The sequence below is a fragment of the Phocoena sinus genome, chromosome 16 (assembly GCF_008692025.1).
Source record: "Phocoena sinus isolate mPhoSin1 chromosome 16, mPhoSin1.pri, whole genome shotgun sequence".
NCBI lineage: Eukaryota > Metazoa > Chordata > Mammalia > Artiodactyla > Phocoenidae > Phocoena > Phocoena sinus.
Genome location: NC_045778.1, coordinates 55,051,281 through 55,074,415, shown reverse-complemented (window position 1 = coordinate 55,074,415; position 23,135 = coordinate 55,051,281). Strand labels below are relative to the sequence as shown.

Here is a 23,135-nt window from a genome sequence, read left to right as displayed (position 1 = left end):
GTCCCTTGGGTTAGCAGAGGGGGCCTGGGTTTGAATTCCAGCACCTGACGCTTACTAGCTGCGTTACCTTGAGAAGGGCACTCAACCTCTCTGAGCCTCACTTTCCCTGATGAAGTTCATCAGTTGCCTCACCTGCAAAATGGGTTAATAATGCAGACTCCCATGCCTACCTCACTTGATTGTTGTTAAATTTAAATTAGTGAGATCATAATTATGAAAGTGCCTTTTACATTGAAATGAGCAAGATAAATGTCAGGGAGTTTATTTCAGCAAAGCCTATGGTAAGGGGCTTATCACTGACTGCCCACTCCCCTCCACCACCCTGCTCCTTGTTTGCATCCCACGTGGGACCTGCTGACTCTCACTTTGCTTCGGTCCACATCTGATTCAGGGACACTCGTCAAATACCCGGGGACCCCAAGGCAAGGCTGCCAAGGGTTCCCCAGGAATACAGCAGTTCCCCAGGAACGTTCCGGGGCTGATTTGTCCCCACATAGACCTGTCCGGGAAGACTCTGAGCCCACTGCTCTGGTCGGATAGAGCCAGGTGGGCCCAGCTGCTCCCCCCAACGTCCCCTCCCCCTTCCTCCTCCAGGTACAATGGCCCCAACCTGGTTCTGAAGTACGACCGGGCCCAGAAGCGGCTGGTGAACATTGCGGTGGACGAGCGCAGCTCCCCCTACTACGCGCTGCGGGACCGGCAGGGCAACGCCATCGGGGTCACAGCCTGCGACATCGACGGGGATGGCCGTGAGGAGATCTACTTCCTCAACACCAATAATGCCTTCTCCGGTAAGGGCGGGGGGCCTTGGGCCTCCCCTGGCCCCCACCTTCTTCCTCCCGGCACTAGGTTACTGTCACCGGCTTCCCCAGGACCTCACTCCATCCCAACAGAGACAGCCCCAGGAGGCTCCGTTCTTCTCTTACGCATGAGGCTGTTTCTCACCTCCCAGCCCCTGGAGAGGGAGACCTTGAGCAGAAGACCCGTCCCCTCCCTCGGACTTTACGTCCTCCCACCTCCCAGTCCGAGCGGCAGCCCGGTCCTCCTAACTGACCCCTCCTCCCTTCTCCCCGACTCTTGGTGGCTCAACCACTCAGCACTTCTCACTCCCATAGCTCGCAGACGACTCCCCGGCATAGCCCTCCGTGCTGCGTCTAGGGAACTTTCTAAAATGCTTTGAAATCCTTCAAAGGCCCCCATAGCTTTCAGCTGAGCTCATTTTTTCACCTCACATTCCTGCAGAGCACCTACAGCATGCCAGACCAGAGGCGGTAGGTGCTGGGGATACAACTTGGTGGAAGACAGATCTGGGGCCTGTCCTAGCCCAGAGTGCCATCCCAGTCACTTCGGCTCTTGTGTAAATGCAGATCCTGACTCAGCAGGCCTGGCTAGGCCCTGAAACCCTGCATTGCTAACACGCTCTCAGGCTATGATGCTGCTGCTTGTCTAGGGACCACACTTTGAGTAGTGAGGTCCTACACACCAAGGAATGGCTGAGAGAAACTGATGCCCAGAAGGCTACATAATAGCAAGAGTAGTGATAACAACTAATACTTAATTAGCACCTACTATGTGCTGGGCCAGGATCTAAGCACTTTGTATTCATCATCTCATTTAAGTCTCACAATAGCTCAATTAGGTGGGTACTGGTATGGCCCACTTTATAGTTGAGGAAACTGAGGCACAGTGAGGTCATATGACTTGCCCAAGGCCACACAGCTTGTAAGTCCCAGGATTCAAACCCAAGTGTTTGACTCCAGATCCACCCTTTTAATCAACACACTCTGTGGCCTTACTCAATCCGATGCCCTCGGGGCCTAGTGGAGAGCCAGGCTCATGGTTGGTGTTCAGTGTTTCATGAGTTGGGGGACTGTGTTCTTGGGGCTGCAGGTGGAAGTCTGCTCCCTTGGGGCCATAACATCTGCAGGGAAGTCCCAGGCCATGGCTTCCTCCTGAAGGGTGCAGGGCCCAGGGCCCCTTTGGGGCCAGGTTGGACATGCACTGCACTCTTCCAGATGGCAGCAGCCTCTCGGGTTGGTCTGAACAACACCCTGTGGTTCAGACCTGTGAATTCACTATTCAGGACCCTTCCAACCTCCTGGAGGCAGGTGATCGCCTGGCTATGGGGACCACCTTCCCTGCTCCCATAGGCGCGCACACACACACACACACACACACACACACACACACACACACACACACACACTGGCTTTACCCTGGGCCCATAATGCTGCCCCTGCTGGTTGCTGAGCCCAAGCCAGGATCCAGCCCCAGACTGCCCCTGCTGTTGAGCCCTGCCATGTGCGTGAATGGCAAGGGAAGGGGTTGGGGCTGGTGCCAGGGGCAGGGGCAGGCGGAGCTGACTGGCTGACAGCCAGCTTTGTGCAGCCGAGAAACAATGAGCCACAGCCCCAAGTGGTGTTTTATGGGTTTTCATCTCATCTTGCCACCAAGTGAGGCCTGAGAGATAGTAATTATCCCTACACAAATATCAGGACATGATTACCCAGCTGGATTTACTGCCCTCTCTCCAGCCAAGCCAAGATTGGATTAGGACACAATTAATTGATGGGCTGATCAACCTTTAATGTGGGGCAAGGTCAGGAGGGGAACAGCAGCAAGGGACGGCTGTGGAAGGAGTGAGTGCCCAGGAAGATGCTGGAGGGACGCAGAAATGGGGAGAACTGTGGAAGGAGGTGTTTAACGTGGGCTCAGTGGGCACCATGCCAGAGGAAGGGGACAGACTCTTCTACTCACTGAACACGGAGCGCTGGGGCTAGGATCCGACCGTCAGGTGTCTCGAAGCAGCAGCCCTCCCACGCTCTTAGAGCGTTTCATCGTGAATCCTCGAGCAGCGGTGCTCAGCTCAGGCTGCACACTAGGATCTCCTGAGGAGCTTTAACGCGCCCAGTTCCCAAGGAGCATCCCAGTCCAGTCCAATCTGGACCTCTGGGGGTGGGACCCAGTTATCAGATTGGAAAGCTTTCCAGGTGATTCCCTCGTGCAGTCGAGGTTGACAGCGATACCCCAGAGTCATGTTGGTTCCGTGCTCAGCCTCACCATCACCCCATTTACTCACTGATGTATTCACTCATTGAGTAAGTATCTACTGAACACCTACCGTATGCCAGGCACTATTCTAGGCACTGATGATGCCCCAGTGAATGTAACAGACAAAACGCCTGCCCTGTCTCTCCAGTGCAGTCTTATATTTCTCTAGGAATCTGACTCCACTCTCCTAGCCACTAAGTTCCTCAAGGGCAAAGTCCATGTATTGGTTATTTTGTGCCTCCCTCTGGCCCAGCCAGAACTTGAACATCCTAAGAATACAATTAAAACTTGATAAATAAGTCCAGGAAGAACAGACAAGGCACAGGCATTTGGCCTGAGAGAAGGTTTAACAACAGAGGGAAGACAAGAAGAGGCAGGCAAATGGAGCCCCCAGGAAGGTTCCTCTGGGAGAGGCTGGCGCTCGGCCCCCAGAGCTGGGGTAAGGGTGACACTGCCCCCCGGCCTCAGCCCCAGGCGTGCACCTCCCAGTGACCGTCTGTGGGTTTGAGTTAATTTTTCAGTTGAGTGATTCGATTGATTCATCGACAGAGGGTGGGGTGTGGAGCCATTTGTGTCAGGTCAGCACTTCCCTGGGTCCAGCTGGCATGACGCTCAGCCATTGCCACCCTGCCCACAATGAGGAACTGGCGATCCTCTCCAGGAGCCCCAGCCAGCCCACACCTGCCCGTGGCTTATGACTAGGGGCTCCTTTGGCCTGTGCCCAAGCATTGGAGAGACCTCTGGAAGGACGGACTCACCCTGTCCCTCAGCCAGCTTTTAGGATGTCAGCACTGGGGTCCTGCATCCTGGCAGTGTCCCGTGGGAGTCAGTCTGTACAAACCTGGGACGTGCCCCTCACATACTGGGTGACCTTGGGCAAGATGCTTGACCTCTCTCGGTCTCAACCCCTTCACCTGTAGTACAGGAAAATCATATCAACTGCATAAGTTCAACTCCCTCCAGTAGCCCCACAGACTGTATCCAAAGTCTTTACCATCACCCGCCACACCCCTCCAGCTGTGAGCCAATCGCCCTTCTGGCTCCGTTTCCTCCACTCTTCCTCTTGCTCGCCGCTTTCCTACCCGAGGCCTTTGTACTTGCTGTTCCCTCTGCCTAAAATGCTTTTCCCACTGTTGTTCTCAAGGCTCACTCCTTCCCTTCATTCAGGCCCTTTCTCAGATGAGGTCTTCCCTGAAAGCCTTAAGACTGTACCCTATCACTCCCTATGCCCTTAACTTGCTTTATTTCTCTTCAGAGCACTTACTGCTGTCTGAAAATATGTTATATATTTGTTTGTTGTTCATCTCTTCTACTCTTCTGCTAAACACCATGGGGACAGAAACTTTGTCTTGTTTTCTGTTGTATCTCTAGGACCAAAGAAATACTTATGTCACTTAGTAAACATTTTTTAAAATTTTTATTTATTTATTTATTTTGGCTGTGTTGGGTCTTCGTTGCTGCGCGCAGGCTTTCTCTAGTTGCAGCGAGCGGAGGCTTCGTTGCGGTGCACGGGCTTCTCGTTGCGGTGGCTTCTCTTATTGCGGAGCAGAGGCTCTAGGCGCGCGGGCTTCAGTAGTTGTGGCACACGGGCTCAGTAGTTGTGGCTCACAGGCTTAGTTGCTACGCGACATGTGGGATCTTCCCCGACCAGGGCTCGAACCTGTGTCCCCTGCATTGGCAGGCGGAGTCTTAACCACTGCACCACCAGGGAAGCCCATAAATATTTAATATATATATTTGAATGAACAGCTGAGATAATGAATGAAAAGTACTTATTATGGTGTCTAGGACCTAATCCATGCTCTCTAAGCAACGGCTGTCATAATTCTGTGGCTTGAAGAAAGGCAGAGACTTTAGAAACGTCCTGGATGGAGGGGCCACAGGCCTCCCTCCTGGCCGCTTGAAGAGAGAGACTCTTGGAGCAGAAAGAGAAAAGGACCATCATGTAAATAAGACACCACACAGATGAGGGTATCAGGTAGGCACAGCTCAAGGGTTAAGAACTGGAAAGTAGTAAGAGGGAGGGAACAGAGGAAGACTGACCACAGTCCCAAGAGGCCTGGGCCAGGAAAGCAGCGTACAGCTTAACTGACCTGGAAGAGTGCTAGCCAGTGTGTTTCAGGCAACACTACTCTGTAAAAGACCAGGTAGGAGTGTGTGCAGGACAAAGGCGGACGAGAGGCCCACTCCAACACCCGCTCCACATCCAGGAACCCAGGACCTCCTGCAGCTCCTGCCCAGAGCCCATCCCTCAGAGTTCCTGTGCCGGCTACTCCAGCTGCTGCTCGGCTTGGCCCTGAGCTCTCCTGCCCGCGTGACCTGGCCTGGGGTAGCAGGAGTGTGGTGCTGAATGGGTCACTGTGGGCTGTGAGCCCCACACCCTACCTTATTTATTAACTCATTCAGTTCAGCAGAATGGTCACTGACCCTCCGCCATCTTCAATCTACATATACCCCCCTCCCTTTCTACACAAATAGTAGCACGCTCTGTTCACAGTACTGCCCCTTGCTTTTTTATTTGACAATCAGCTTTGGACGGTATTTCACAGCAGCACACAGAGAGCGTTCTCATTCTTTTTCATGGCTGTATAGTACTCCGCTGTACAGACTTGCCATTTGCTGGATTGGCCCTCTGTTGACGAATAGTTAGATTGCTTGCAAACGGTGCCACCGAATGAATAAGCTTGTACAACACGCCATCCTCCACAATTCCAGGTGTATCTGTAAGGTAAGTTCATAGAAATGGAATTGCTGCATCAAAGGAATATACAGGGGTAGTTTTGATAGGCATGGCATGTCCTTCAAAGGGACAGTCCTAATTACACCCCTATCAGCCCTGATACCAGTGAGCCTTTCCCACCCCAATAGTCTCACCAATACATGTCATCATTGTTTAAAATATTTGCTAATCTGATAGGAAAAAAATGGGGATCTAAGTGTAGTTTTAATTTTTCTTAAAATGAGCGAGGCTGAACATAATTTTTTATATTTGAGTCTCTTTCTTCTATTGATTATCAGCCTCCTTCGTACTGATTTGTAACACCTCTTTATAAATTAGGGAAACCAGCCCTCTGTCTGTCATACAAGTTGCATATAGTTTCCTCTTGTTTGTCATTTTTCTTTTGTCTTTGCTCATGGTGGGTTTTGCAGGGCAGAACATTTTTCCTTTTATGAACTTGGATTTATGACTCTTTTCTCGGATGGCTCCATATCATACTTAGGCCTTCAGCAGGGCTTTGGTAACCTCTCAGAGAGGAGGCTTCAGTCACTGCGCCAGAGAGAAGAATGGAAATCGGGGGCGCCTTGCACTTCCAGGCTGTTCTGCCCCCCACAGCAAATGAGTCTGCCTTGAGAGGGCACCCACTGTCCACAGCTCTTCACTCAGGCCCAGTCCTGCTGCACCCAGATGCTCTACACCTCGCTTCTCAAAGCAGCTTTTGCAGCCCAGCACTGGCAACAGCTGGAAGCTCATAAATTTGCAGAATCTCAGGCCCCACCCCAGACTGACTAGACCAGAATCTGCATTTTACCAGGATGGCCAGGACTTCCTGTGCCTGGTAAAGCCTGACATACACTAACCCTGAGGCTCCACCCTCTTTTCCTAGGATCCTCTAAGCCCTAAAATGGATCCTAGGGTCTCCTGATCTCCAGCCATGTTTCCCTTGGACACAAGGCCCAGATTTTCGGCTCCCCCAGCACGATCCCATTTGGGGAGATGAGCACATGAACTGCTCAGGCTCCCCGCCCCCATCCCCACTGTGCCCCATTCCCACGTGGCCCCAGAAGAAGCAAGGATGGGATGAGGCTGTCAAAGCAGCATCATAAAGAGCGTGGAGCCCTGAAATCCATTTCCTCGGTCCTAACAAAAAATGCGGTTCCTCAGGAGCCAGGACTGCCCTCCACCAGCCCCCGCCCAGCGATTTATTTACTTATTTTTAGTGTCTGCTGTGCAGCAAAGTGAATCAGTTATACATATACATTTATCCCCTTTTTTTTAGACTGCCTTCCCATTTAGGTCACCACAGAGCATTGAGTAGAGTTCCCTCTGCTATATAGTGTGTTCTCATTAGTTATCTATTTTATATATAGTAGTGTATATATGTCAATCCCAATCTCCCAATTCATCCCACACACCCCCTTCCCCCTTTGGTAACCATAAGTTTGTTTTCTACATCTGTGTCTCTATTTCTGCTTTGCAAATAAGTTCATCTGTGCCATTTTTCCAGATTCCACATATAAGCGATATTATATGATATTTGTCTCTTTCTGACTTACTTCACTCTGTATGACAATCTCTAGGTCCATCCATGTCTCTGCAAATGGCATTATTTCATTCCTTTTTATGGCTGGGTAATATTCCATTGTGTATATGTACTACATCTTCTTTATCCATTCCTCTGTCTATGGACATTTAGGTTGCTTCCACGTCCTGGCTTTTGTAAATAGAGCTGCAGTGAACAGAGTGCATGCATCCTTTCGAATTATGGTTTTGTCTGGATATATGCCCAGGGGTGGGACTGCTGTATCATATGACAATTCTATTTTTAGTTTTTTAAGGAATCTCCATACTGTTCTCCATAATCTGCCCAGCTCTTTAATATGTGGTGGGGGGCTTTGCAGTCAGACCCTAGTTTGAGGCTCGGCATTGCCACTTAACAACAGCTGTGCGTTAGGTAAACGGTTTAATCCTCTGAGCCCGATTTCTGTCTGTAAAACAAAGAATCTATCTTCCTGATGCGACTATGGAGAGGACCAACTGAGCTAATGTGGGCGATGCACTCGGCAGAGGTTCATCGGATTTCTCTCTTCTCCCTGGGAGGGAAGAAGAAAGAGTGAGAAGGAAGAAAGACTGGTCTTTCCCTTCCGCCCCAGCTCCAGCCTCACTGCTCTGCAACCTGCCATCCCTCATGGCCAGCGAGCCCTTGGGCATGCCTTCTCGGCCACCTTATGATCCCCTCAAAGGCCAAGCTCCTGCTTCCACCCTTGGCTGGCCCGATGTCCCTGCTTCCATCACTAACCCCGCACTGTGGACTGGCTCTGATCCGCCACACCGAGCCACACTCTCCCGCCCCTTGTTCTCCAGCCTCCTGCACCCAGAGCTTCTTCCCCACCTTCCCGGTAGCGTCACCCGGGATCGCGCCTGAGCTACTCCAGAAGCGGCCTCCCCACTTCATTTTCCCCACTGTTAGCCCACACCTCACTCCACTGCCAGGTGAATCTTCCAGAAACACCGTCTTCCCCAGATCAGAAACCACCCATGGCCCCTTCACCCTCAGTGCTGGATTAGTGGCTATCTCCTGGCCTGCCGTGATGTCCTCCTGCACCTGCACAAACCCTCCCCTCTAGGCAAACTCAGTGTCCCCTCTGTGCCTTTGCCGATGCTTCCCCGCCTGGCCTTAGCACCGCCCCTCCTCTCTGCCTAACGGGCAGTGGAGTGAGTGCTCAGAAGCACAGGCTTTGGAGTCAGAAAGACCTGGGTTTGACTCTGTCTCCACCACCCACTGGCTCTTGGGCAACTGACTTAACCTCTCTGCCCCTCAATTTCTCCATCTGTAAAATGGGGCTACACCACCTTTCAAGGTGCCTGAGGGGTTTAGGCAAGATGATGATTGTAAAAAAACAAGAAGAAGTGCTTCATGCAGAGCCTGGTTATACTAAGTGCTCTGCACGCTGGAGCCGTGCTATTGTTACTCTGATGCTTTGGTTCAGGTGCCTCCTCTGTCATGAAGCCCTCCCTGATCACTGTGGCCTGATTTCACAGCATCTCCGTGATGTACTGTCCTGTTGTCTCTGCGGGGCTCTGCTAGTTGGGGGATCATAGGCAAGTCCCCTTGCCTCTTGTGCCTCAGGTCCTTCATCTGTAAATTGGTCCTGAAAATAGTACCTACCTTGTGGGCTTGTGGCGAGGGTTAGTGAGTGAATGTATGTGAAGCGCCTGGCACATAGAAAGCTCTGTAGGAATGTTAAGTAGTATTAGTTTTACCGCAGTCCCATGGCATCTCCTCTGCCTATCCCTCCTGTCATCAAATGAACTGTTAGTGCCCTGAGTGAGGGACTGAGACTCCTACCTCCATGAGGCCTCCCCCAGCACCCAGCAGGGAGTGGTGGGCCCTCGAGCCTCCTCCGCTTGGCCTTCTCAACTGGCCATCTGGCAACAACTGCTGGTTCCACTGAGCTCTGAGACCTTCAATGCTCCCTCAATGCCAACATGCCAAAGTCTGGGTGGGAATGGAAGTCCTCAGATGTGCCTCTCAGAGGGGCCATGACCTCCAGAGCCCCCTACCCTGCCCTTCAATGCCCTGTTTCTCCCAGGCCTCCGGTCTGTAGGAGTCACCCCCAGGGACTCGGGAGAGCCCCTCTCTCCTACAACTAACAGCCTCTCTTCTTCCCGAGCTGCTGCCCCCGACTCAGTGAGGGGCCCCAGGGCAGAGTGCAGTTACAAGGAGCCAGAAGGTGGGATTACACGCTGACATGGGCCAGGGGCCAGTGCTGGGTGTTTATTGCCAGTGCCATCGACCCACACAGCTCACTGTTTATCTGTCTTCCTGACACACCTAATTACCCAGGTTGCAGCTGCCAAAGCGTTTGCTCTTCCTAAATCACAGGCTCCCATCCCTCCTGTCGCCCAGGCCTCCAGGCCTCTGCCTGCAGAAGGGCTGCCATTGATTTTGCTGTTCCCGTTTATGATCTACAAAGCTGTGCATCACTGTTGCACATTCTACCTTAGTTTATTCTTCTGGGCGTCCCTGGTCAGCTCAGAAGTCAGGAGGCTGGAAGGGGGGAAGAGGCTAACAGTACGTGGCGCCCTAACCCCTCTGGCCACAAAGCCCAGAACGTGTCCCGAAGTCAACACCGCCGCACAGCAGTTTGCTAAGAACAAGGCTAGTTCTGCCAGATGCTGACAGGTGAGCTGCAAAAAGGGGTTCCATGGCCGAGTATGTTTGGGAAAGGCTGGCTGAAGTCAAATTAAGCCCGTGATTTATTGCAGGACTTTTCAAAGTTTCGATAGACTGATGTCCACTGAGAATCTCCAAGGGTGGATGGAAGGTGTAGTCTTTCCTGAACACAGACGATCACGAAATCTTTTCTCCAGGCAGCTGGCAGAGACCAGGGTTCCACAAAGCACACTTTAGGAAATGTTGGGAAATGTGAGCAGGGGGAATTGGGGGTGATGAGGCAAGAGAGGGGGATAGAGTCACCCTGGGCTCGTTTTTTCCTCTTGTCTAGCTGAGGCAGGAACTCGGCGGCTTGAGAAATTTCTCCCGCCGAATGCAGAGGTGCCCATCAGAGCTCTGCAGAGCCCCAGCTGCCGGCAGCTGCTTTCTCACCTAGGCTAAGCTTTGGTAGAGTTTAACCTCGGGATTTCAGGTGGGACTACACGAGCTGGAGGTACAGTCTAAAAAGGCCCTGGTTTGACAGAGAAGGGCAAGGGTCGCTTGCTGTTGTGAAGGCTGGGCACCCGGAAGCCTGCAGTGCCGTCCTTGGAGGCCCCCAGGCATCAGAAGGCGATGACAAGGCTGCCACTGCCTCGGGAACAGCCATGGGGATGGCAGTCTCAGTCCACAGTCCCTTTTCCGCAGTCCTGAAATCCAGAATGCTCTGAAAGCCTCAAGTGCTTTTTTTAAGTTCGTGGGAAAGTGAATTGATAGCAAAACCTGCCCTGAGCTGACGTGAGCTATTTATGGGCTATATTTATCCCACCTGGTGTGACTATTCGTATATTTACAGGGTGCTGCCCCGGTCCCTGATGGGGGTGTTATGTAATAAACGGTGTATGCACTGTGTTACCTTTCTGACACGTGAAAGGAAAAAAAAATCTCAATCTGTAGACACATCTGGTCCCCGGGGATTGCGACAAGGGCCCAGGAGCCTGGGGTGGCGCAGAGCGGCCAAAGGACAGTCCCCGCGTGCCGACCCGGGGCCCCAGAGTTTTCCCCTGCGGTTCCCACAGCGATGCTGGGAGGGAGGAGGCACAGCCGTTACCCCCAGCTCTCAGGTGAGGAAACCGAGGCTGCAGAGAGGATAAGGAACCGGCCAAAGCCCCGAGCAAACAGGAGTCAGAGCTGGACACAGGCTCAGGCCCTCTTGAGTCGGCACCTGCGCTTCTGTCCAGATCAGCCTCCTCAGTGGCCCCCGTGGGCCGCCCTCCCAAGCCAAGCAGCTCTGTGCAGACCCCGGCTGCGGCTCCTCAGCCCAAGCCCCACCCCATAGACGCCGGCAGGACCCCTGGATCTGCCTTCTGCTCTGCTGGGAAAGGGCCTTCCCCTCCTCCCCTGCGCCACTGGGAGGGTCAGGCCGAGTGGCACAGCTCTGCCTCCGTGCCAGCTCCCTGGAGTCTGGCAAGCGTCCCGAAGGCCAGCTCCAGGCCCCACAGACGATGCGCCAGCCCCTGTGGGTCCCCGGGGTCTTAGGAGGTGCCTGTGTGAGGCCACTCAGAGAGCACACCCTTTGTCCTCTCCCAGGTAGAGCCACCTGAGGAGCCTCCTGTGCACAGCCCTCACCCACACACACTCACACTCATCCACTCACTCTCACACTCATTCTTACACTCGATCTCACACTTACACTCATTTTTACTCACATTCTCCCTCTCACCCACCCACTCACTCCTGTGCATTCCTACACACTGACTTTCGCACACTTATCCTCACACTCACTCTTACACTCACTCTCCCCACACTCACCCTCACCGCACCCCAGCAGTGCAGAGCTGAGGTCCCGGAAGCACCTCAGAGGGTCCCCCTGTCTATGAACGGGAATAATCGACCTCCAGCCCCTTTGGGGGATGGGCGGCGCCGTGCTAAATCTTTCAGGTGCGTCATCTCATTTACCCCTTGAATTAAGCTGGAATGCAGTTGTTATTGTCGTCCCCATTTCCAGATAAGGACGCTGAGGCTCAGACTTGCCCAGAGTCAACAACTAGAGCCTAGAAGTAGAATCTCCGTAGAACCGAGCCTGAGACTCAGTCCCGTTTACTCTAAACCCCGAGTTCCTGACCACCGCGTCACCTGCTCCCCTCAGGCTGCGCCCATGGCCTCTCCACAAACCCTCACCCCATCGGAGTGCCGACCCCACTGCCGTCCAGTTTTCCTGGAGTGTTGGTGACACACCTGTCAGAGCTCAACTTCCAGCCCCTTCCTCGATTTGGACTTAGAGACCCACCCGCCAGCCCGGACCATTTCTTCTGAGACCCAGATCAGGTCCTGTGGTTCAGCAGAGAATGTAGGCGGCAGCTCCTGGAGAAAGAGACGTCCTTGGTTGAGTTTGGGCGTGAAATACTGGCAATCCCAGGGTTGTGCTCGTGGTGCGACAAGAGCGCAGTGCAGACCGCGAGATCCCGGGTCAGCTCCAGGCCCCAAGACCCCGTGTTGAGGGTCAGCTCAGCACCCAGGAGTGGGCACACGGCCTCCCAAGTTCCTGAGGGCTGGGCCGGCCATTTTCATAAGCCTCAGAGTCTCTTCTCTCAACTGAGAATCCCTCCGTGTCCCCAGGAGAGGGGTCGCAGCTGCCTAAGCGCTCACCGTGCCGCAGGCGACCCGTTCACCTGTGGCCCCAACCCCTGCGGTAGGTGCCACACCGGCCACCAGCCCTCCCTTCCCTCCTCTCTCCAGGGGTGGCCACGTACACGGACAAGTTGTTCAAGTTCCGCAATAACCGCTGGGAAGACATCCTGAGTGACGAGGTCAACGTGGCCCGCGGCGTGGCCAGCCTCTTTGCCGGGCGCTCTGTGGCCTGCGTGGACAGGAGGGTGAGTCCAGGGGTACATGGGGGCCTGGGGAGAAGGGGGGCACACAGCGATGTGTCGGCCAGGAGGGGAGCCCCAGGCAGACGTCCCCGGACAGAGCATGGCTCCCGAGGGCAGAGCCCAAGACCGCTCCCACAGGGCCTTACACATAGTAGGTGCTAACATACTTTCACACCCTTTCTCCCCCTGAGGCCTTTCCAGCAACCAGGGGCTGTCATCGTTGTGTCCACTGGACAGAGGAGGGCACTGAGCCCTAGCTTGGAGCAGGGACCTGTCTGAGGACCCAAAACAGATTGGTGGTGTGGCTCAGACATGAATCAGAATCTCCCAGCTCTGAATCTTGTGTTCATTCATTCATTTATTCAACTCTTATTTATGAAGTGCCTACTATGTGCCAGGCATTGCACCATCAGGCCTCCTCCCCCATAAGTATTTATGGAACAAATGAAGGCACAAGCAACGTGGCTCGTGGGTGGGTGAGTGGAGGGTTGCCTGAATTACAAGTACTTTAGTTAACCCATAGCTCCATCAATCCTTTCCCGCCCGGCTAGTCCACCCGGCACACAGGTGCTCAACTCGGAGTGTGGGGGAGAAAGGCCAAGTGGCGAGGGCAGGAGCAGCTGCAGCCATCTGCCCTGTGGGGCGCCCACCCCCCACCCCCGGGCGTGCGTCCCGGCCAACCCAGCCAGAGCCAGAGCGTGGAGTGGAGGTGATTTATCCCTCCTGTCACCTGCTTCCCTGCCGCCCCCTCCCTGGCTTTACGAAACAGTCCTCACTAAATCAGGGACCCAGCTGCTGCCCAGCTTCCATGGGAGCATCTCTGGCCCCCATTCTGGGGACAGGCACAAGGGGGCCAGCTCATTTCGGGACTGAGATGGGGACTGATATGGCACCGAGGGGACTGGGCATTCAGCGTGATCTTCACAGCTGGGGCCTCGAGGCCTTGGGAGAAGGCAGGTGCCAGGTATAAATACTTATTTCTTATCAAGCTGGTGCCGGGAAGAGCACCAGGCCGGGCTGTGAAGCCACACTTGGCCCTGACCTGACCCGCCTGGTGGGAGGAAACCGGGAGGCGGCTCAGCGAGCGGCCCCGGGGACTGGGGGTTCTGGGGGGCGCCAGGCCTGGCCGCGCTGCTGCCAGGCCTCTTCCCGTGTCTCCTCCTGGCTTCCTGTCTCACCCCTTCAGGACCAGGACTGCCACACTCAGCTAAGGCAGGAATCTTCTCAGCACTGGTGGGAGGGCCTGAAGGTTAATCACAAAGAGACTCGCTCTGTCCTAACAAGGTCATCTGAACACCAGCGCGCTTAACCACAGGAGGGAGGCGCCATGTGAAGTGCAAAAAGAGAAAGGAAAAAAGAGGCACTTCGGCACGAAGCACAGGAGGCGGGCACCTGTGGCTTGCTCACTCCCTACTCAGGCCCAGCCTCAGGGAACTAGAAAACGCCCACACGGCTGGTCTGCCGCCAGGAGAGGGGCTACTTTCTGCATCCAGCCACCACCTTGGCCACCCCTGAGGCCTGAGAACTGTGGAGAGGTCAATGCCAGTGTGGAAGTTGAGAGACGGGGATGCAGTGTGGCATGGGAAAATACAAGAGCAATCATAACATTAAGAAGATAATATTAACATAACAAAAACAATAATAATATTATAATAGCTAACGCTTGTTAAACTGGCCACGTGCCAAGCTCTGTGCTAAGTGGTTTCCACGTACCATCTCATTGAATCCTCAGGGTAAGCCTATGAGGTACATGTTATCATTATCCCCATTTTACAGGTGGGGAAACTAAGGCTTCTAGCAGTAAGCTACTTGACCTTGGTCACAACAGTATGCGGCAGGCAAAGGCAGGAATTGAGCCCTGCCTGGCTGAAAATAATCAGATGCCTTTCACCTCCCTGCCGCCCTGCCTCCGGGTAAACCCGTATCAGATACACATTTCTAACCCCAGGTTCTATTACAACGTTTGACCTACTCCTTCCTCAGCCCCACAACCCCTACCCCCCTGTTAGCATACCTGCTTCAGACTAGCATCAGCAGCATTGTTAGAAATGCGAATTCTCAGGTCCTACCCCACTCCGCCCTCCAGACCTACCAATCAGAGCCCCTGGGGGTGGGACCCCGCAGCCTTGGTTTCAACTGGGCCCAAAGGTGACTCTGAATTATGCTAGAGCTTGACAGCATCGCACCAGGTAATAGCCTCAACCCCTACGGTGTGCCGTTCTCTCCCGCTCCCCTCGCAGCCCTCATCCGTTCTCTGTCCCAAACCTGGAACACCTCTGCCCTTCATCTTCAGGTGCCTCATCACTCATCCACCTTTCTGGATCCAGCTCAAAGCCGATCTCTTACAAGAAGCGTTCCCTGATCGATAATGATTATGCCTCATGTTTATATAGCATTTTTATCTTTTCAAAGACCTTTCACATGCGTTGTCTCATTTCATCTTCTCAAGCAGCCCTGCCAGGAAGCAGGGGGGTTATGATTCCCACTTAACACGTGAGGAGATACAGCCAAAGTGGGTGAGGGACCTGCCCAAGGGCACAGAGCCAGTTAGAGGCAGAGCTGTGACTAGGATCCAGACTGACAGCCCCAGACCAGTGGTTCTCAAAGTGTGGTTCCTGAAACAGCAGCACCAGCTTCACCTGGGAACTTGTTAGAAATGCAGATTCTTGGGGCTTCCTGAATCAGAAACTCTGGGGATAGGACCCAGCATCCATGTTTTCATAAGCCCCCCAGGTGATTCTGAGGTTGGCTACAGGGTGAGACCCACTGCCCTTGACCCAAAGCTGCAGAAACACCTTCCTTCCCCTGGAACTAGCTCCCCCTCCCAGAATTACTGTGGTCAAGTTCACATGTGAATTTCTTCAGTCTTCTATAACTGTAACACATCTATGTTTTTCTGTCAACCCAATACACTGAAGTAAGGAACTAGGTATAAATGAATTTTATAAATATCCTAATTTCTAGCAGAGTGCATTTCAGTTCATCTGGGCTTAATTGCCCATTTGTCGATGAGATTGCTAACAGCTGGTAGGGTCAGGAAGCGTCACAGTGGTGGTGCACTTTCCCCTTTGGCCCCATTCATTCTCTCTTCATCCAGCCATTCCACACACATATACCAAGCTCCTGTGATGGGCAAGAACCTTTCAAAGTTCTCCCCTAATCACAAAACCATGTTGTAACGCAGTGCAACTCAAAGTTCATTTTTGTGTAGGGATCACTGGGGATCTTGTGGCAATGCAGGTTCTGATTCAGCAGGTCTGGGCTGGGGCCTGAGAGTCTGTATTTCTAACACGCTCCCAGGTGACACGGATGCTGCTGGTCCAGGGACCACTTTGAGTAATAAGACTTGTAAAGCATCGATTCCCAGGTAGCAGGCTAGAGACTCAGGGAACCAAAAATGAAGGGGCCGAGAAGTCTTTACAGAACAGGTTGGCCACCTTCTCCAGCGTCCTCCCCCGACAGGCCCCCCCCCCCTGCTTTGTACATTCTGACAGCACTGAACGAACTGTTTGTGGCTTCCCGACATTCATCGCTCTCTGTCTCATCTCTGCCTGGAAGGTTCTTTCCCCTTCACTTCACCCGGCCAAGACTTCTCTTAGAAAGCCTTTCCTGAACTCCCCATGGCTAGGTGCCCTTCCTCTGGGTTAAGAGCCCCTCTTCTGTGCACCCAGGAAACCCTGTACACACTCAATCAGACATATAATTGTTGATGCATCTGCTTCCGCCAGGAGACCCTGAACTCCTTCCTTGGCTTCACCCACCTGTTAGACCCAAGTGGCTCCTAATCAGTTTCCCCAAAGAAAATGGTCCCAAAGAAGGGATAAAGTGACCAGTTAGGTGAGAGGGGCTCTCATGGGACCATTGGACGGGAAATAGAAGAAAGCAAAGAGGGCTGAAAAGAGGTGGTGACAGAGCACACTTTGCTCTCTTAAATTCAGCTGTTTTTCCTGGGTTGTTTTGTGTTTATAGCTTCTTTCGTTGTTTTTTTTTTTATTTTTTATTTAAGTAGAGTCGGTTTACAATGTCGTGCTAGCTTCAGGTGTACAGCAAAGTGATTCCATTATACATACATATATATCTATGTTTTTTAGATTCTTTTCTCTTATAGGTTATTACAAAATACTGAGTATAGTTCCCTGTGCTATACAGCAGGTCCTTGTCAGCTTCCTTTAAACTAGACTATAAGCAACCTAAGGACAAAGACATGGTCTTAAGTACATTTATACCCCAGCACCTTGCACATCATTAGAGCTCAAGAAATATGTACTGTCTGATTAATTGAAGGGAAATGCTGCAAGGGATAAGAGGAAAGCTAGAAAACGGGTTGAGAAATTGTGTGGATCTCTTGGGGGAAAGAAGGTATCCATTGAAGAAATAACACCATTATAATAACAGGCAGGAAAGAATCTTCATCAGCTGTGTCTTGGACTAGAGAAGAGAATGCCTACAGCAAGGAGGAGCTGGTGCCCAGGGCTTCTCCTGGATGCAAAGGGGAAAATATACATCCATATTTGAGACAATGTTATAAAGGCAGGAGCAATATACTATTTCTTTCTGGTAACGTGGGAAAAACAAGGGGGTGGAAGTGGGAAGGAGGAGCCTGGCGTAGCTGAGCCTATCGAGCTACCCAAGTGGAGGAGTGAAGAAGTACAGGGTGGAGGTGGGGCAGGGAGATGGCTCACGAATTTGCTTGTCATCTTGGCTGGAGCGAGCTAGAATGGGAGAGCGAGACTGAGAATAATGGGAATTGGTAGATCAATCAATCAGCAAATATTTATTGAGCAGCTACCCCGGCTGGCAGCTGGAGAGAGCTCAGCTGGAGGAGAAGGCACATTAGAAAACTGTCTATAAAAAGGTGGTTGTGGAGGAGAGGGAGGGATGTTCTTCTGGAACAGGATGGAAGGAAAAGCGGGGCCGCTTTGCTGTAGGACTCTGGGGGTGTCGTGCGCTTCGTAGCCTCTATGAAAAGCACCTCTGGAGTTGTGTCGTGCAAGGTCACGCACGCCAGACCCCGGGAGCAGAGGCCGAACCTGTGAAAGAGCTATGGTCCTGCGAGAGGAGCGGGGGAGCTGCTCTCTGGGCCCCCCGCCCCCCCTCAACCCCGCACCGTGGTCCTGCTCAACTACCCTCCTTCCCTTCCTCCTCAGGGCTCCGGACGCTACTCCATCTACATCGCCAATTACGCCTACGGTAATGTGGGCCCTGACGCCCTCATTGAGATGGATCCAGAGGCCAGTGACCTCTCCCGGGGCATTCTGGCGCTCAGAGACGTCGCTGCTGAGGCTGGGGTCAGCAAATACACAGGTAGGCGGAGTGACATGGGGAGGTTGTGAGCTGGAGGGGCTGGGGGCTGGAACCCTGCAAGGCTGAGTCTAGTACATCAGAGACCACCGGAGAGGGTGGGTTTGTGTCTCTGGGGAGGGAGGATGAAGGCTTTATTCCATCCCACCACCCATAGATGGCTTCTTCCCACGCGACCTCTCCAGATGATGAGACATCTGGCAGGGCTGGGCTTTTGGGGGGGGCCCAGTGGGTGACGTCAGAGAGCCAAGAACGTCACCACATCATCCTCTCCTTGGACCCTCTTGCCCCATTCCCTGCTGTAACCCAAATGACGGGTGAACAGGTTCTGTAGGAGAAAACCGACAAATCACAGAGGCCAAGATTTAAAGCATTCTCTATTGCCAAACAGCAGATGAAATTACTTACCTACACATAAGCGGCCAGGAATTGAGTGCTAAATCCCTAACCTTCAGCTGGGTCCCGTCTCAGATAACTGAGCTCAAAGAATTGTGTTCTTGTTCCAAAACCTCTCCAGCACTTTCTTTGAAGTCACGCTCCCCGCACATCTTTCTGGATGGGGGACCTATTGTCAGAGTCTCTGACAGGGAGATTGTTCTAGGGAAGGCTGTTTTTCTAATTCCAGCACGGCTGCTGACTAAACTCTGATAATCTGCCAATAGACTGCTGATGGCAGGGCAATCCAGTTCCTGTTTGGGGTGCCAAAAATCAGGAAGCCAGAGGTGTACACAGCTTCTCACGTGAACTCTGGCCTCGCTCACACCCAACCTGCACTCTGGGTGTAGAAATTCCCTCAGTGGTTGACCTTCCCGATAGATCCATCCCAATTTGCACTGCAGAATTCCAAGTGGCAGCTGGCCTGGATCCAAATTTGGGGGCTGGAAGGATCCGTGAAGGGTCATTTGGGCCATTCCCCCTGCCTCCAGACACCTGGGTGGTGGCAGCATCTCAAAGTCCTGCCCAGAAAGGGTTGTCACAGCCGCTCCCGAGTTTACCATGCCTTTCTCCAGCCAGCTCTCCACCTCAGTGAGAGGGAAAGATTGATGTTGACTGACAAAGTTTGTGGGAACAAACGGCTAGACAATAAAACAGTTTGCACAGCTCAGCTCCATCAGAATGCGCGAGAGCTCTGCCTGGGAACGTGCAGCAGAGAGGCTGAATGTCAGTAATCAACCGTGTTTTCCTGGGAAAAGGAATAAACATGCAGGAGCTTCAGCCTCGACTTGTGCAGACAATTTTTCGGAACAGTTCCCAGTTCATGCACTGGGCTGGTTTGGCAATTAAGTGCCTTGATCTGCAGGAGAAGGAGGGTAGACTGGGGAGATGAAGCACTTGAAAATGATGAGCTGGAAGGGAGGCAAGGTCTGGGAGCGAGGGTTATGCACAGAATCAAAGAAGGCTGGGTGTGAGCATACAGGGGACACTGTTCACGCTGGTGGGGCTGGCAGAAGGGCTGGCAGGAACCAGGGACGGGGAAGGAGGGGACCAAGAGGAGAGCGCCGAGGAGCACAGGGTGGGGATAGGGGTACCGGCCAACTGTGCCAGGCTGTGCTGGAAGGACGGGGCAGCTCAAGGAAGGGACAGCAGCTTCCGTGGAGCATGCAGGCAGGCCAGGGCAGCTGGCATGCCCAGAGGACATGTTAGAGCAGCTCTGCAGACTTCCAAAAGCCATTTGGCTGACAAGAACCTATTTGGCCCACCAAGTTACTATTCTGTCTGCCCGCCTTCCCAGCCCACCCTTTCCCTGCCCTCCAAGCCCCACAACGCTACTGTGCAGCCCCCGTCGTCACTCTGTTCACAACACATGGACATCTGGCTGGAAAACGAGCCCAGAGCAACCTCCTGAGCCCCAGGAACGGACCCCAATGTAAGGGCCTGATTGCCGAGGCTCTGCCACGTGGCCAGTGCTCAGCTCCAGGCTGGTGCCCTGGGGCCTGGGGAGTGGGGAGAGACGCAGGCAGTGAGGGAAGCAAGCCATGGCCAGATGTGCAGTCAGGTCCCCGGAGCCAAGGCACACAACACCCATCTGCCAGACAGACCCTGGAGAACCTCCTGTTTGCAAAAGAACAAATCCAGGTCCACAGAGGAGAAGAGACTTGCCCAAGGTCACACAGGAGGTTTGCAGAGAAACTAGCACTTAGAGCCCCGGCCCCTGATGCCTAAGCTGCCACAACCAGCTGACCTTTCTGATGACCTCCAGCTTGAGAATCCTGCTCCAGCCTGCAAGACAGAAGGGGTTGGTGAAAGAGGAAGGGGCCCGACCGCTGAAAACTCAGCCCCCGGGACTGGCCCTCTGGACTTTAATTGCGGCTCCCGGTTTTTTGTTGTTTTTGTTTTTTTGTCTGAAACAGCTGCCTGGCCTGGGCTGCTCAGGGTAGCAGTGGGTTGGCCAGGGCATACCGGTTTGCAGGCCGGGCAATGGCGAAGCCCGCACCGGGCTGTCCGGCTCCGCGGGAGGAGGAGGGGAGGCATGTCGTCCGGACTCGGGATTCTGCCTGCGGCCGCCGCTCTACTGGGTCTACAGTGCCATCTAGCGGCCAGCGCGCCCGCTCTCGGGGGACTCGAGGGCCCCTGGAGGGCGGTGCTGCCAGAGCTGCTGGTGCAGAGTTGAGCAGAGGGAAGGCCACTCCCCCATGGTTCCTGGTTCTCCAAGACCCCCGCTGCCTGCAGCCTCTTGGAGCCTGAACTGCCCTGCATGGGAATCCTGAGAACTAGTTCTCCCCATGAGAGAGCCAGGCAGGAACTCAAGGTGGGGGAAGGTGGGGACCAAAAAGTTTGCGCTGCCTCTCTGGCCCCGAATGATCTCAGGAACGTCCCATAGCCTCTCTGAGGACCTTGAACTAGCCGTGGAGCAGAGCTGCTAAGTGGACAGGATCTGGAGCCAGAGTACTGGGTGCCGATCCTGCCTCCACCATGTCCTCCTTCCCAGGCAGCAGTGGGCAACTTATTAGCCTCTCTGGGCCTCAGTTTTCTCACCTGAAAAATGGGGGGTATTAAAGGAGATAAACATAGAGCATGCCTGGCACAGGGCCTAGCACACAGGCAGTACCAACCGAGTGTAGCAGACATCGACACCCTCCTCTGAGGTTCTGAAGGAAGGATGCCAGGACCCTCTGCTGGGCATCTCCTGGGTGTAGGGAGCCCAGGGGAAAGCACAAAGCAAGCAGGGCTAACCCCTGCCCTGGAGGTATTCTGCATGTGTCTCCTGGCATGTCCTCCAGTCCTGGGCACAGGCGTGGGCATCTTCAGCCCTGTTCCCACTGGAATCCATCTCTCTTCCCTTCCTTACTCTGGACCCTGTCTCGCCCTGGCCTCTACTCCCTCCCCAGGAGCTCTGCAATTTGGCCTCACCCTTTTAGGGAGCATCTGTCCAGGCTGCAAGGTGGTGATTAAAGAAGACTTAGAAGAAATTTGGAAAGAAAATGAAGGTGGATTTATGATATTGGGTGGGGAGTTTTGCTGTTGGCTGGGAGCAGCGTAGAACAAAACAGAGGGCAGATCTGATTTACAGGAAGTAAATGGAGGAGACAGAGATGCCTACAGCCCAGCTGAGGCCTTCTGGAGGACCCCTACCAGCCGCTCCAGAGAGGTGACCCGGGGCGGCAGAGTGGGGGCCTCAGAGTCTCCCGGGTTCCCAGGCAGTGCTGGCCTTTCAGTGGGCGTGCAGCCAGACCTGTCAGCTGGGGACAGGCAGGGCTAGAGTGACAGGCTCCTCAGCCAGGGCCCGGGACCCCCAGGGAGTACAGCCACAGGCCCGCCAAAGCCCCAGGAAACACGGAGTGTCAGAAGCATAAGATGATTGACAGGAAGGGACATCATTTTTTATTCAAAGCAAACACAGAAGTTATAGAATACAAATGCAATCTTGGTACATATTTTCTTCAGCTAAAACAAGAGGCTTTTTTTTTTTTAATGTCAAGCCTATGGCTGGCCATTCTGGGCCTTACCAGGAGTACAGATCCCTCTTCTGCTGAGAGGGAACTTGAGTAGAAATGTTTGAGAGCATGCTGTGGGGACAGAGTGGCTCTGGGGTCACTCAGACATGGGTTTCAACTGTGATCCATTGCCTGCTGGCTGCAGTTATGCCTCCCTGAGCCTCGGTTTCCTCACCTAGAAAATGATGAGGTGAGGTGAATCGTGCATGATACCTAGTACACAGGACTGAACTGGAGCTATTCCTGCCCCTCCTTTTCCTGCCCTCCCTCGTGAAACAGCTACTTCCAGCCCCCTCCCTGCCTCGGGGGGTGGGCATACAGAGAGGAACGACTTCCCTCCTGTACCCACCAGGTGCCCAAGGTTTGAAAATCCCCACCAGTGGACAAATGATGGAGCCTGTCCTCCTGCCACCCCATCTCCCTCAATGTCCTGCAGCGACAGACCAGAGGGATTAGGGATGAGTGGGAATGTCCTTGTCTAATACCCTCCACATCAGTACACTCGGAACCCTGCCCAGCATCTGGACCACTCTCAGAGGACCCCGGGGGTAGCAACACCAGCCCTAACACAGTATGATTCTGTGTTAGAATTTCAGGAAGTTTAGGCTGTTATCATCCTGCCCTTCTCACACCTCCTTCTCCAACACACACACACACACACACACACACACACACACACACACACACACACACACACTGTCCATTCCTCCACCCCTGTATGTTCCAGTGCTTTGCTATTCTTTTACAATATCTTGGATGTTCTCGGCAACCTGCAGGCCTTAGCATCCACTAGAATCATTAATCAGCAGAATAGTCCCACAGGTCCAGGTTCCTTGTCTGACAGCCTCGCCGCGGAGCCCCCATGGTGCAGACTGTAGAGGGGCCCAGGAGGATGCACTGAAAAGTAGAGCTGGAAGGAGCCTTGCAGACCTTCTCATTCCCGCCTCCACTTCACGGAGGGAGACCAAGGCCTGGAGGGCACACTTCCCAAGTTCCTGCCTCCAGAGAAGGTGCAGAGGCCGGGCAGCCCCTGGAGGCTTTTCCTTAGCACCGCGGATCCCCTGCCTTTTCATCCCGGGCCCTCTGCTGTACAGTTGCCGCAG

At 53.6% G+C, this 23,135-nt stretch overlaps 1 protein-coding gene across 3 annotated transcripts in view; it reads left to right on the top strand.

Moving 5' to 3' along the window:
* CRTAC1 (cartilage acidic protein 1) overlaps positions 1-23,135 on the top strand; it is a 154,398-nt gene that overhangs the window by 80,634 nt on the left and 50,629 nt on the right. For all 3 annotated transcript variants that reach the window (XM_032607785.1, XM_032607783.1, XM_032607784.1), the window contains exons 3-5: positions 595-791; positions 12,663-12,799; positions 17,944-18,100. In XM_032607785.1, the coding sequence (XP_032463676.1) occupies positions 595-791; positions 12,663-12,799; positions 17,944-18,100 (491 nt within the window). The remainder of the gene's footprint in view (positions 1-594; positions 792-12,662; positions 12,800-17,943; positions 18,101-23,135) is intronic.